At 32.9% G+C, this 14,766-nt stretch overlaps 2 protein-coding genes across 2 annotated transcripts in view; both read left to right on the forward strand.

The window, feature by feature from the left end:
- The window catches only part of LOC126692964 (ABC transporter I family member 6, chloroplastic-like), a 48,433-nt gene that overhangs the window by 749 nt on the left and 32,918 nt on the right, over positions 1–14,766 (forward strand). The window contains exon 3 of the mRNA XM_050388800.1: positions 126–347. Coding sequence (XP_050244757.1) covers positions 126–347 — 222 coding nt within the window. The remainder of the gene's footprint in view (positions 1–125; positions 348–14,766) is intronic.
- LOC126692967 (UDP-glucose iridoid glucosyltransferase-like) lies at positions 13,448–14,366 on the forward strand. Its single transcript, XM_050388801.1, has one exon. The coding sequence runs from the start codon at positions 13,887–13,889 to the stop codon at positions 14,349–14,351; it is 465 nt and encodes a 154-aa protein (XP_050244758.1). The 5' UTR covers positions 13,448–13,886; the 3' UTR covers positions 14,352–14,366.

Consider the following 14,766-nt stretch of genomic DNA (forward strand, 5'->3'; position numbering starts at 1 on the left):
TTAGATATTTATTATGCGTTGGAAGTGGGGTCGATTACATTCATTGTCACGTCAATTTTGTAGCGGTGTTTTGCATTTTTAGAACAAAGAAAAAGTGTGAGTGAGATGTTGCACAATGTATGCAGGTTCTTGTTGGGCATCCGGATTACGAAGTGACGGGAGGGAGTGTAGTGTTCAAAGGGGAGAACTTGGTGGAGATGGAACCGGAGGAAAGGTCGCTTGCGGGGCTCTTTATGAGCTTCCAATCTCCGGTTGCCATTCCTGGTGTCAACAATATTGACTTTCTCAATATGGCTTATAATGCTAGGAGAAGAAAACTCGGTCTGCCCGAGCTTGGACCTATTGAGGTTTAGTTATCAGCAACTGCCTTCATCTTTATCTTTGTCTTTGTCTTCGTTTTATTGTTATATACCAAAATTCAAATATTCCATTTGCATTACATGTTGTTTCACTTACAAATATGTTTCTATTATCGTGGGTTCTAGTTAGATCAACTGATAAGGGAATTGAGTTCGAATTCCGCCTATGCCAAAAACCAAATTAATTATCACCTATAAAGCGGAAACCATAGGTTCTAATTCTATTGTATCTATAAAAATAAAAATTAAAATGATAAGAATAAGTGTTTCTATCATTCTGTGACTTGGGTTATTAGTTGTTACTCAAAATATATTTAACAAACTTAATACATCTAAGGTTTGTTTTGCAGAACTAAGTTTGTTTAAACTCATTGCCTCACAATACTGAAGTACTTTTAACTTTTAAGCTCTAAAGAAGCTATTACAGAGACTTGAGAATCTGATGGTTGTACTTAATCCTGTAAATCAGTATATATTGCTTGTATTGCGTGTGAGCCGCCCCAATTAGTTGATAAGATATATCTTAAACCCCAGTTTATTTAAGGTTTAGTTGAATTAAATTTTCTAGTATTTTAATGGAAGGAGATGAGTATGAATTCCTTTGCATGATATATGATACTTAGGACAAAAGTTACAACAATGGCATTATAGTTTGTTCTTTGGAAATTCTTTTGGGAATCTGATGCAGGCTATTAATGCTTGCTGTGTAGACTAGTGAGAGTTGATTAGAGAAACTTATTGGTGAACAACAACTCTGCACAGAGAAAGCAGTCCCTGAAATAGCACAAGGCTAAGGCTAAATGCATGCAATCAGACCTGTCTTTACAACTCTGTAGCAGACTATTAGTTACAAGTCTATCTGATTGGCTGCTGCAATTAACAGACAGTTACAAGCAATCTGATTGGCTGGATTCTAACTAACCAGCTGTCTAACTACCTTTGTTACAACAAGTGGTATTTGTAACCATGAAAACTTATCTATTTAGCTGCAAATTAGCACTACACCAGCCTAGGAACCCTAGCTGAACCACTGCACGAACCAACCTTGGGGCGTAGCCAACAGTGAGCAACCTTTCTTCTGGGTGGTTAGACCTGGTTCAGTTCGGAGGTCGGAATGGATTGAGCTATTTCCAGAAAGTTTCAAAGAAAGAGTAGAAGGAAGAGGTTGCATTGTGAAATGGGCACCTCAAAAGGAAGTTTTGGCACATGGTGCAGTGGGAGGGTTTTGGAGCCATTGTGGTTGGAATTCAACACTGGAAAGTGTTTGTGAAGGAGTTCCAATGCTATGTCGACCCTATTTTGGGGACCAAGGTTTGAGTGCAAAGTATGTGTGTAGTGTATGGAAGGTAGGCTTGGAATTGGAGGGTGTTTTGGAGAGAGGAAAAATAGAAAGAGCTATAAGAAGACTAATGGTGGAAACTGAAGGGGTGGAGATAGGAAAGACAGCAAAGGATTTAAAGTACAAAGCTGAGCTTTGCCTGAGTGAGGATGGTTCAACATACAATGCCTTGAATGAATTGGCACAACATATATTGTCATTCGGATGATGGAGGATGAGGCCAAATTGCGACTCAAATTGATATGTATTATGTACACTCATATTTCTTTTTTAATTATTTGCATAATGCAGCCTCTTAAGCTTGCATTTGAAACTATGATTGTAGAGCTTGTAGTAATTGATACATTGATAACTTCATGATCTGAAAATGCTTAACGATACTTCATGGATCATATCGGTAGTGGTACTAAGGTGCTGTAATTTTGTGTTAGTTTAGTTGCATTCATGGAGCCACGGTTGAATCTATAAACCATGAGTCCCTGACTCACAAGTGCTATTGGCCTTCTTAACTAGCTTTGTAGCCGTTTTGCAAGAATGACAACAAAATTAACTTTCCCACCCATACATATGATGTTTGGTTTGCATAGTTGGGTTGACTAATCTAGTAAAAAATTTACTTGATGATTGAAAAACTAATTTATTATTTGGTTCAAATTAAAAGCTTGTAAAGACAAATTATTACTTCCAACACTAGCATTTGATGCTCTGTGGGAACAATAAAATATTTGTGCAGAGGATAATATGGAGATAATGGATCACCTCATCTGATTCCTCTTGTAGGATTGAATCTTTCCATTGGAGCACCATTGATTAGTATACTATAAGAGATCATTTTGACACATTGCATTATCAAACTTACCCACTGATGACCAAAACCCAATTTCTGAAGACGATATATGATAATAGCACGATGTTTTTCTAAATAATATTCATAAATAGATGATCATATCATCATTATGTAATGGATTATTAGAATAATAAAAATGACATCAAAATCATCCTTCCATGCACATAAATGAATCATTGAACCTACTTAAATGGTTTGCAAAAACTTGTTTGCCAATTTAGGATAGGAGATTTCACACGCTCTTAAATCTCAACTATTCTAAGGACACATACTTTTCCATATACTTTGCCACAACTTGCACATTTTTGAACTTCTTGTTGGATTACATCACTAAACTTGGTTCAACAATATTGACTTTCTCAATATGGCTTATAATGCTCGGAGAAGAAAACTTGGTCTGCCTGAGCTTGGACCTATTGAGGTTTAGTTATCAGCAACTGCCTTCATCTTTATCTTTGTCTTTGTCTTTGTTTTATTGTTATATACCAAAATTCAAATATTTCATTTGCATTACATGTTGTTTCACTCACAAATATGTTTCTATTATCGTGGATTTTAGTTAGATCAACTGATAAAATCCCCCATCGTTGAATAAGGGAACTGAGTTCGAATTCCTCTACACCAAAAACCAAATTAATTATCACCTGTAAAGTAGAAACCATAGGTTCTAATTCTATTGTATTCTATAAAAATAAAAATAAAAATAATAAGAATAAGTGTTTCTATCATTCTGTGACTTGGGTTATTAGTTGTTACTCAAAATATATTTAACAACTTAATACATCTAAGGTTTGTTTTGCAGAACTAAGTTTGTTTAAACTCATTGCCTCACAATACTGAAGTACTTTTAACTTTTAAGCTCTAAATAAGCTATTAAAGAGACTTGAGAATCTGATGGTTGTACTTAATCCTGTAAATCAGTATATATTGCTTGTATTGCGTGTGAGCCACCCCAATTAGTTGACAAGATATATCTTAAACCCCAGTTTATTTAAGGTTTAGTTGAATTAAATTTTCTAATATTTTAACTGGAAGGAGATGAGTATGAATTCCTTTGCGTGATATATGATACTTAGGACAAAAGCTACAACAATGGCATTATAGTTTGTTCTTTGTGAAATTTTTTTGGGAATCTGATGCAGGCTATTAATGCTTGCTGTGTAGACCAGTGAGAGTTGATTAGAGAAAATTAAACACCACTCTGCACAGAGAAAGCAGTCCCTGAAATAGCACAAGACTAAGGCTAAATGCATGCAATCAGACTTGTCTTTACATTCTGTAGCAGACTATTAATACTAATTAGTACGAAATTGACTATCTTCATTGGTAGGAAATACTTGGGCCGTTTTAATCCAAAAGAAAAGAGAGCACAATTTATAAATTTGGATCAGTCTCCCTGAAACGGTTGAGCCCAAGTAATCTTGGGCCAAAAATGGGCTTTTAATTACATTGTAATTTAGACTTGGGCCTATCCCTTCCCAGAAAAACAAAAAAAAAAAAAAAAGGGTCGTTCTCTATTTTCAGCGAGAGAGATTGAGCTAGCGATTCGTGAACTCAAAGAAGTGGAACTTGATAATGGCGAGCTTGGTGAGCTTATCGTCTCCTTCTTCGTTCGTGTCTCGCTCTCGTTACGATTATTTCTCGCAAAGCCAAGGCAGAATTGATTTTCTCAAGAATGGTTGGTGTCACGGTCCGAGTCCGAGTCCGAGACCACTGGTGGTTTCCGTGAATTGCTTATCTCCGGGACCGGGTCAAGATTCTGAATCTGAATCTGAAACGACGGCGTCTGCGATTGCTACCAATTGGACTGACAAATTGTGTGCGGGGCTCGGAGGGTTAGGGTTTGTAGAGACGACGTACTTGACGTACCTCAAGCTCACCAACCTCCAGCTGCTGTACTGCTAGTGGACTTTTCACTTGCTACTACAGTGCCAACTACAATTACTAATGCAAAGCACTAATGCGGATGCTCCTGCATCAGAATCTTCTTGGTTAAACCTTTTAGATGATATAGAAAATTAATTGGTGACCTTTTGTCTCCCTGTTATGTATAATCAGCTCATCAATTTGGGAAATTCGATTACGATTGTATGGCTGATCAAATACAGAGCTTAGATGTGTATATATGAGAATTTGGATTTTCTTGATAAATTAATATATTTTCCTTTGCATCTGTGTGCATTTTTACATTTAGTCGACTATATAGATCTCCTGTTTCTGATTAATGAGATGGAATACAAAGTAATTGGGTGATTGTTGCTGTCTTACTGAATCACTGACATTGTTCTTGTCCTTGCAGTTCTATGGTTACATTTTTCCCAAACTTAAACTTGTGAATATGAAGGCAAACTTTTTTAATAGAAATGTAAATGAAGGATTCAGTGGTGGCGAAAGGAAGCGGAATGAAATTTTACAACTTGCAGTAAGAATATTTTTCTATTTTATCTTCCATCTCGTGTCATATTATCTAGAATACTAATATTTTGAATTAACGTTCCATTGTGTCTTTGATATAAGACACAATGGGAAGTTAGAGAAAAGATCTGTTGTCTCTATATCCACGTGGGACCTATTTTTGGAGGATAATCATACTTGGCCAATTCTCTTAGGCTTCGTTTGGTTGGGGGATGAAAAAGTGATAGGATAAAAAAAATTTTAATTTTCCCTTAGTGTGTTTGGATGGAGGATGGAAAAGTATAGGGGTGGAATACTCCTTTGTTTAGTTGAAAATAAAAATGAGATGATAAAAAATATAGTTTGTGTAAAGTTACTCCTATGCCTCTCTATTACATAATATAAGAAATAATTTTTTCCTAATCTTTAAATAAAAATAAATAAACTCACATCATAAAATAAAATAAAAATAGAGGAAAATTAATAAAATTCAACAAAAGTACAATTTAAAATAAATAAAAAAAAAGGTAAAAATAAAACTCACATCATAATCAAACTCCTTCCTAATACGGATATAAAACATATCAAATTTGATGTTATCAAACCAAAGATCCAATGCACAATCAATTTCAAAAATTTTAATAAGGTTTTGAAGTTATTCAATAGAAATAGGTGGCCAATTCTAAGTAAAAGTGCTGGCTATAGCTTTATACATAATGATTTTAACTCTTTTTCCTTAATAATATAAAAATAAATCAATAAACCAAGAGTACAATTTTAAAGGGGAAAAAATAGAGGAAAATTTTAACAAAAAAGAAGAAGAAGTATTATGTAAATATTGCCATAATCTAATCCAATATGTGAATAATAAATAGTTAAATAATTAATTTTAAACACAAAATTGAATTTATTTTCTTTAAAAAATCTTTAAAAATACACTAAAGAGAAAATGATGAGGAGTAATATTAGATATTCATAAACGCTTAAAACAATTACTCAAGTACCTTGGAACGTCTTTCTCAAAAAAAAAAAGTACCTTGGAACATCATTGAATAAAGGCATAATAATTTGCTACTAGTTTGTTAAACAAAATATTTACAAACAGTGAAAGGAAACTACACAAAGACCATCTTTTTCAACTGCACAAACTATTCCTCGTCATATTGTCCAAACTATCTTGTTCTTTTCAAAATAAACTAAAATCTGATAACAACACAAAATAGGACATATTATGATATGATTTTTCTCTGAATTAGGTCAATAACAAACACCATTAAGTACAAACCTCTAGCAGGTGATCAACAATCACTTGATTCTGATTCCTCCTATAAGGCAGTTGTTTAGTTATATATTTTCTACCATCAAATATTAAGCAAGACTTGTGAATAACTTTTTATGGACACTTTTTTTTTTTTTAATTCTTCGTTGATTTTATTTTCTAGTTATAAACATCTAAATTAAAGTAAATAAACTTGTAAATGCAAAATTATATATAAAGTTAAATCCGCTAAAGATAAATATGTATAGACTATTTTTTGTTTTGATTTGTCATTGATTTATTATTTAGTTATAACATCATAATTAAAGAACATGAATATGTAAAATTAAGACTATCTAAGATGAATTTGTAAAAAAATTTATTTATATATTTAATATTTTCAAAAAAAATTAAAGGTAAAAAATAAAAATAAAAAGAATAATGATGTGGTGGATGAGGTGGCTCAATAGGAGTGTAGCAATAATAAATTTTATAGTTCCGCTTATATATATATATATATATGAAAGTAACTCTAAATAATATTAAACAAAAAGGGCATAATATAATAATTTAATAATAACAAATCCACCTTATATATGTTGGGAAAAAAAATCTATTTACCTCAAATCCCAAATCTTTACTATGCCATTCTTAGAACCTACACACACCCAGCTTCCATCACATTGAAGCCCCATTTCCATCATGTTATTGGTATGTTAATAATAGCTCATTACCTGCCATGTCACTAGAGATAAGTGTCCACATTAGCATTTGGAAAGATACATGTAAAATACTATAAAAAAAAAAATGTAAGACTAAACTATTTTATTTTTTCTTTTATAAGTAAAAGTGAGACTACTTGCGGGAGTGACATACTTATTGAGGGTAGTTTGATTGAACATCAAACCATCGAATATGCGGATTATTAGCTTTAGCCAGGTAGTGTATATCTTGGATTATCTCAAGCCGATTAACATGTTGTGCACATCACATATGGCATATCAAATCCAACATGAAAAATTTAGAAGCATCAAGTGTTACAAAAGTTACAACGGAAGAAATGATTGGAGAAGATGAAAAGATCACCGTCTTTTCATATACACAACGGAATCAACTGTTATAACATACAAATAAATGTTTTATAAAATTTTAACAAAATTATAAATTACAAATAAATGGGAAACCAAAAATAAAGTTTGACTAGCTCCTTGAAAATGAAAAAATAGTGATTGATGAAAAGTGATTATAATCATTTTCTCTTTAAGAAGAAATGATATGTGTCGTAGTAGAAGTGATTATGGTAGTATTTTTTTTTTTTAAAGTAAATTTTAGTTAACTTAGGGTGGTAGTGCAAAAGACCACCTAGTATCCCATGCTATTCACATTAAAACTAAAAATTTAATGTTGAAAGGAGTTTTGAATATAAACAAGGACTTTTTCTCCTCTCTGTAGGAGTGCTTCCTCTCGTACTGAACGAGGTCTCCCTCCCTAGGCTAGACCTTAGGGTATTATTTTATTTTCTTTTCTTTTCCATTAGGCCCTGTTGGATGTCTGTTAGTAACAATGGCAGACGAAGTAGTTTCGAAGTTGGAAAAAATGAGGTTGACTGCTGAAGAAGAAGAGACTAGTTTCAAGAAGAAGAGACTAGGTTGATTGTGAGTAATGGGGAGTCGCAAGAACTGTGGTTCAATTAACCAATCCTATTATAATTTTTTTTAAAAGAAAAAAAACCTTCTTATCAAATAAGATTTCTACTTAAAAGTAGAAAGAGAAGACATGAACCACTAAAGATTTTGAAAATAAGCTACAATATTATAACTTTCATAGAAAAAAGTAAACGAGAGAGGAGAGAAGAGGAAGGGTATGAGGTATTAGAGAGATGAAATAAGGAGAGGGAAGGTTACGAAAAGAATAAGTAAAAGATATTCTTATCCTTTCAATTTAATAGTTGTCGTGATAACAAAATCCTAGATAATTCACAAAATAAAAGATATTTGACAAATGACTTATTGGATAACTCTATTTGACAAAGAATAAAAACATATAAAAAATTTACAATCTTGAAAATTAATTTTATAATCTATTATCAATTGTGGTTGGCACTCTATTTTAATTTGAGAATATACATTAAAGTTTGATTGTTTACTTATTTATACATAGTCTCTTTTATGAATATCATAACATTGTTATGCAACACACACTCTGGGAAATATCGTAATTTATTTTAAAAAGTCGTTTATTTTGGACATAAATTGTTGAAAAATACGTCTAAGCATTCATAATTTATGCTAATTTGATACTTTGGCTTCACTATTTTTACACTTATGAATGTTTCTTACACATGTCTACAATTTTAAATTTATGTTTTTAACACTACTGTAACCAAATTATCTTGGCATGTACTTTACTATTTGATATCTAAAAATCTTTACTTAGTACAAATGCTCAATCATTCATCTTTCAATTTATTTGCATGCAGATATGTAAATGTCTCAATTGTTTCATTAAATCTCAAAACAAATAATTAAATCAATATTGTCTTTATTTTATTTTTTTTACCAAAAAAAAGTTTTAAAAAATGGATTGGGTCATGGGTCGGGTCCGGTCAGGTTGACCCGCAAAAAAACATGTGTCAGGTCACGGGTCAACCCGTTTTACTTCAGGTCAAAAAAATTGGGTTTGCCTTGGGTATTTTTCGGGTCAAGTTGGGTCGGGTCAAAAAATTCTAACCCCTTTTGCCATGTCTACTCTCAAGGCAACCTTAGGATCTATTTGGTTTAAGCAAAAAAGTTGTGTATTTAATATTTATTTTCAGTTTTTGTGGAACCCACCACTAAAAAACTTGTTTGGCTTTGTATTTGTATTCAGTTTTCATTTTTAGTATTAAAAAAAAAATTGGATTTGAATAAAAAAAAAAAAAAAATACAACTTTTTTGTGTTTTCATTTTCTTGAAAATGAATACAATGGCATTGTCATAAAAAAATCAAATTTGTGGGTCCCACTATCACGGACCTCTCTCTCTCTCTCTCTCTCTCTCTCTCTCTCTCTCTCTCTCTCTCTCTCTCTCTCTCTCTCTCTCTCTCTCTCTCTCTATATATATATATATATATATATATATTTGTTGGTTGGTGGTTGTCATAAAAAATGAAGGGGAAGACAAAGTAGAAAATAATACCAAACAAAAAAATAGATGGAAACAAAGAATGAGTACAAGATTTGAGTATAGAATATGAGTACAAAAAATAAAAATAAAAAAAGAATACAACCTTAACACAAACCAAACAAGCCCTTAGCAATCCACTTATTCTCAATTTGTCATGCTTGAGAAACATTTATGGGATTACGTGTTTGTTTGGTATGATTTGACTTTTTCTCTTTTTACTTTTTGAAAATGATTGGTTAGGAAAAGATGTACCTTAAAAAAATGTGGCTTAAAAAAGCCGTGCTTCAAAAAGATACGGTTCAAAACAGGCTCCACATCCTTGAGCGCCTAACAATAACAATGTTTAGCCACCTTGGTCTATGTTGTACAACATCCTCTACACTTCCTATTGAGTATACATCTAGCAGGTAATTCATTGAATATAGTAGTCTAGTAAAGTTCATTGTTGTTAAACAAAAAATTTAGGGTTCAACTTCCGCCTACACTAAAAACCAATTAATATCTTGACTTAATGATAAATAACAATTAGCATGTAGCAAACATCATAAGTTGAAATACTATCATGCAAAAGGGTTTCAGCAAATGGCGGCACATTAAGGATTGTAATATTCTCCCTTGGTTGTATTAGTGATTTTATAAATAAATAGAAATTAAAACATAATTACTATTTTATACTATGTACTCTTCTTTTTCTTTTTTTTCTTCTTTTTTATAAATGAGAATATCCAAACCTTTTCAAGTATATAGAGGGAAATTTCATGGAGGTGGTCTTAAGGTACTGGCAAGAGGTTTTGAACCCAAATCTCATGGATATCATGAGGCCTTAAGAACCACTAACTAACCCCTTGGTATTATATTATGATCTTATTAATTTGAAAAGAAAAGGTAATTTTTCTTTGATCAATGGATAATTCCACCAGAAATCAGATTGCATTCTATTGTTCATTTCGTCCACACAAAAAAATAAATAAATCATTCCTTCATTTTCCCTTCCATTTTATGTGAAATGGAGAAAAATAAATCATTCCTTCATTTTCCCTTCCATTTTATGTGAAATGGAGAAAATTTTGATCTGATTTGTGATGCTCATACGAAGTGCTAAGTAATTTTTACTATTTGTAGAATATGAGAATAAATTGTCACATTTAAACAAATAATTATTAATTTCATAATGCACACAAAATGTACAGGTGAGAAAATTCATACTCAAATTTTCATAATTCATTTTGGTAATGGCATTTTCTCTCTTTTCTTTAAATTTGTTTTTATTTTATAATTATTAGGTACCTCAAGGGATTAACAATAATAAGGGGAACCTATACATGGGAAGACAAGCCCTCACAATGTATTTGAGGCATACTTGGAGCAATTTCAGAGTGATTTCTCACTTTTACTTCGCTCTCGTGCTGATGAAATAAAACTTGGAGGGCAAATGATTCTAACCTTTATTGGTAGGAGTATCAAAGATCCCACTAGTAGAGATTGTTGCCTCGTTTGGGAGCTGCTAGCAAAGTGTCTCCTTGACATGGCTGCTGAAGTTAGTTCTTTAACCTTTTGATAATTAAAATTTAAAATTAATTCTTCTAACTAAGTGATAATTTTTTTGTTTTATTATATCACTTAAAAAGTAAAATAATGGCCACAATTTTATGTGTATAGGGGCTAATTGAAGAGGCTGATATCGACACGTTCAATTTGCCTCACTACTCACCTTTCATCGAAGAAGTAAAAACCATTGTTGAAAAAGAGGGATCCTTTGTTATTGATCGACTGGAAACATTTGAAGTCAATTTGGATGGCAATGACAACGAGGAAAACAAAAATTACGTGTTCGACAAGTTTACATGTGGACAAAATGTGTCACGTTGCTATAGAGCGATTTCAGAATCCTTGCTTGCTGATCACTTTAGAGAGGCAATTATAGATGATTTATTTGAGAGGTTTGCAGGGCGTATCGGTGAGCATCTTTCCATGGAGAAGACAAAGAATTTCAACATCCTGATTTCTATGGAAAGGAAATGAATAAATCCATGAAACTATGTATCTTGAATAAATAAGATGCAAATTAGGACGCATCATCTTGTTGGACTAGTTACCAGATTTTGTGCTTTTGCCTAGTCTGGCTTTGTTTTTAACAAATTGTTTCTTGTATGCTTGTAGCTATGCCATGAGTCTATGACTCTGCATGGTAAACTAAGTGCTGTATTTTATGTGTGTATGGCTGTGTACTGTGTTGTCAGTACCATAAATTTTGTGTATGATTTTGCCTAGTTTACCTTGTGATCATTGTAAGTTGTTTCAATGTTAAATTAGTGTTCTTAATGCTTATTTCCATGCAATGACACTAAAAAAAAGTGGTCAACCGTCTTGAGAAGAAAGGGAAAGGAAATGTTTGCTGAGTTTCCACTGATTGTGAGTAATGGGGAGTCACAAGAACTATGGTTCAATTAACCAATCCTATTATAATTTTTTTTTTAAAGAAAAAAAAACCTTCTTATCAAATAAGATTTCTACTTAAAAGTAGAAAGAGACAAGACATGAACCACTAAAGATTTTGAAAATAAGCTACAATATTATAACTTTCATAGAAAAAAGTAAACGAGAGAGGAGAGAAGAGGAAGGGTATGAGGTATTAGAGAGATGAGATAAGGAGAGGGAAGGTTACGGAAAGAAAAAGTAAAAGATATTCTTATCCTTTCAATTTAATAGTTGTCGTGATAACAAAATCCTAGATAATTCACAAAATAAAAGATATTATGGTCCTTGTTAGAATTGAGAATGAATTCATTGTATATTGATGTGTATTAAAATTTAGGTAAAAATACAAATTTACACCAGCCAACTATGTCCAAAAATTATTTTGGTCCTTTAAGTTTGAATTTGATCATTTTAGTCTTGTAATTTTGCCCAAAAATTATTTGTCATTTAAGTCTTAAGTTTTTTTTTTTTTTTTTTTTTTTTTTTTTTTTGAAGTGAAAACCATGATCATTCATTCATGAAATAACAATTATCCAGATACAAAACTTCCAGAATGGGTGGTGGAGATTCTTCCAACCAAACAACCTCATCAACTACCAGTCTTGCATATTTTGCTAAAGCAAGCGCAGCGGAGTTGGCAATCTGCTTAACACAACTAAAAGAAAAAGTTTGTAGAGTCAAAACTATACAGCCTATGTCCTCATAAATATGTCCTAGCCTAGAAAAATTGACCTCTGATGACATAATGGTCTTCATCACAGTGGCGTTGTCCCCTTCTATTATTAGCTCTCTAAACCCAGCTTCCATTACAAACTCAACGGCACGTCTGCTCCAAAACCTGAGGCGCTAATCCCTTCAAACACTGCTGCATCAAAATTGAGTTTGTAAAGCAAACCCAATGGCGAACTCCCTGAAACCCGAGACTGCACCACTCCACCGGATGCCTGGACTGACAAGAGGTTCTGGGCTTCTCTAAACTCTTTCAAATAGTCTTCTGCTCTCCTATTCAGTCGCTGTGGGTCCTGCAACTTTCCCCCATGCAAAATAGCATTTCGTTGGTTCCATATATAACCCAACACTGAACCAGAAACAGTTCTAGTTCCTCCCCTGAAACTCTGTCCAGCAAATCTTCGAGCAGCTGCACCATATCAACTTGACTCGTCTCCCGTTTCTGCACTCCAATATTACTGCTTGCCCAAACGTCTTGCGCAACCCCGCATTCCCATAAACGGTGCAGTACCGATTCAGATCCTTCATTATACCTATTGAATTGTAATTTTTTTTAAGTGCAATCAAATGGGCTTGTATGCTAACAATACTGAATATGAAAATGTTAAAGAAACTTTGGGTTATTGTAAAAATCTTTTGTAAAGATGAACTTTCAATTTAATAAAGAAATGAAATCATTGGTAACCTCGAAAAGATAAAATTTATGCTGCTTTGTGAATCATAGATAAGATGCTAAGTGCAAAAATTATTAGATAACTCTGATCTACAATAATTTAGTATTTTAGGGGCAAAATCACACCAACTTTATATCAGTAACGAAATGTACAATATGGAAGTTCATAGGAATGTCCACACCTTCACATTAAGAATTCACATTTTATCCCATGACATGAAAGAATGTGAAAACTGTTATATCATATATGTGAAATAGTCAAAACCCTTTCTTCAATCCCTTCTCTCCAAGCTTTAGGCAGAAAAATCAAAATATCTGAAGTGTTGAGTTGATGTGAGTGCATACGTAGGAAATACATATAAATGAATAAAAGTCAAAACTCAACTCTTGAAAACTTCTTCGTACGTAAGATACATACCATGACAATTCAACCCAAATTCATTTGTATAAATTAATATCCAAATGACGTAACTGGTTTCCAGTCGTGGCCATTTTCTAGTCTATTGCAACTTGCAAACAAAACAAAAAGATTGCCTTAATTTCCCACAAGCTGCAAAGTGATCATCAATGGAGAAGCAAGAAGCTAAAAAGCTTGGCCACCGGTTGGTGCTTGTAGTATATCCATTCTAAGGCCACATAAATCCCATGCTTCAACTTGCCACAATCCTATACTCCAAGGGCTTTTCAATCACCATAGCACACCCTCAATTCAACTCTCCCAACCATGAAAATCATCCTGAATTTCACTTTGTATCAATACCAGATGGCTTGTCTAAAACCAATTTTTCACCTTCCAATTTCATGGCCGCGATATCGGCTCTTAATAGTAATTGTGAAGCTCCATTTCAGAAATACATGGAGGAGATGATGAAAGTAGAGGATCCACATGATCGGATTGCCGGTGTTGTTTATGATGGGTTCATGCACTTTGCTCAAGCTGTGGCTAACAATTTGAAACTTCCTGGGATTAATGTGCGTACAAGTGCAGCTGCCACCTTGCTTTTGTTTGCCGTCTTTCCTGATGCTCATCATGAGAAAGGCTATATTCCCTTTCCAGGTACGTGTGAATTTGAAAGCTTTAATTTTGGGGTAGACAATTCCTTTAGGTGAAAGTACATTAATTAAGTTCTTCAATTAAATTTAAACAGGTAGCTTTATTGAATTTAATTGTCATTAGAAAATATAAATTGTATTTTAATAGTCAATACGACAATGTATTTGAATTGAGTTATTCAATGGTACAGAGCATGCTTAATTCTGCTAAGGGAAGAAGTGAGGTAACATAGTATACATGCAGTACTGTTGAAAAAGGCTAACAAAAATTGAAAGCATGGTGTCCATGGTTATACCAAATAGTTGATGAGTTTATTCAACATATTAGACTTGATTAACTTGATGATTTAATTTGGTACTTTACATGAGAAAGATAGGTTTTTTGAAGCTATTGTAATTTTTTTTTCTTCGCATACGGTCATAGCTAGCTAAGATTTCTAACTAATTGTATAGTTGAAGCAGAACAATATTA

This window comes from Quercus robur, chromosome 7 (assembly GCF_932294415.1).
Source record: "Quercus robur chromosome 7, dhQueRobu3.1, whole genome shotgun sequence".
Taxonomy (NCBI): domain Eukaryota; kingdom Viridiplantae; phylum Streptophyta; class Magnoliopsida; order Fagales; family Fagaceae; genus Quercus; species Quercus robur.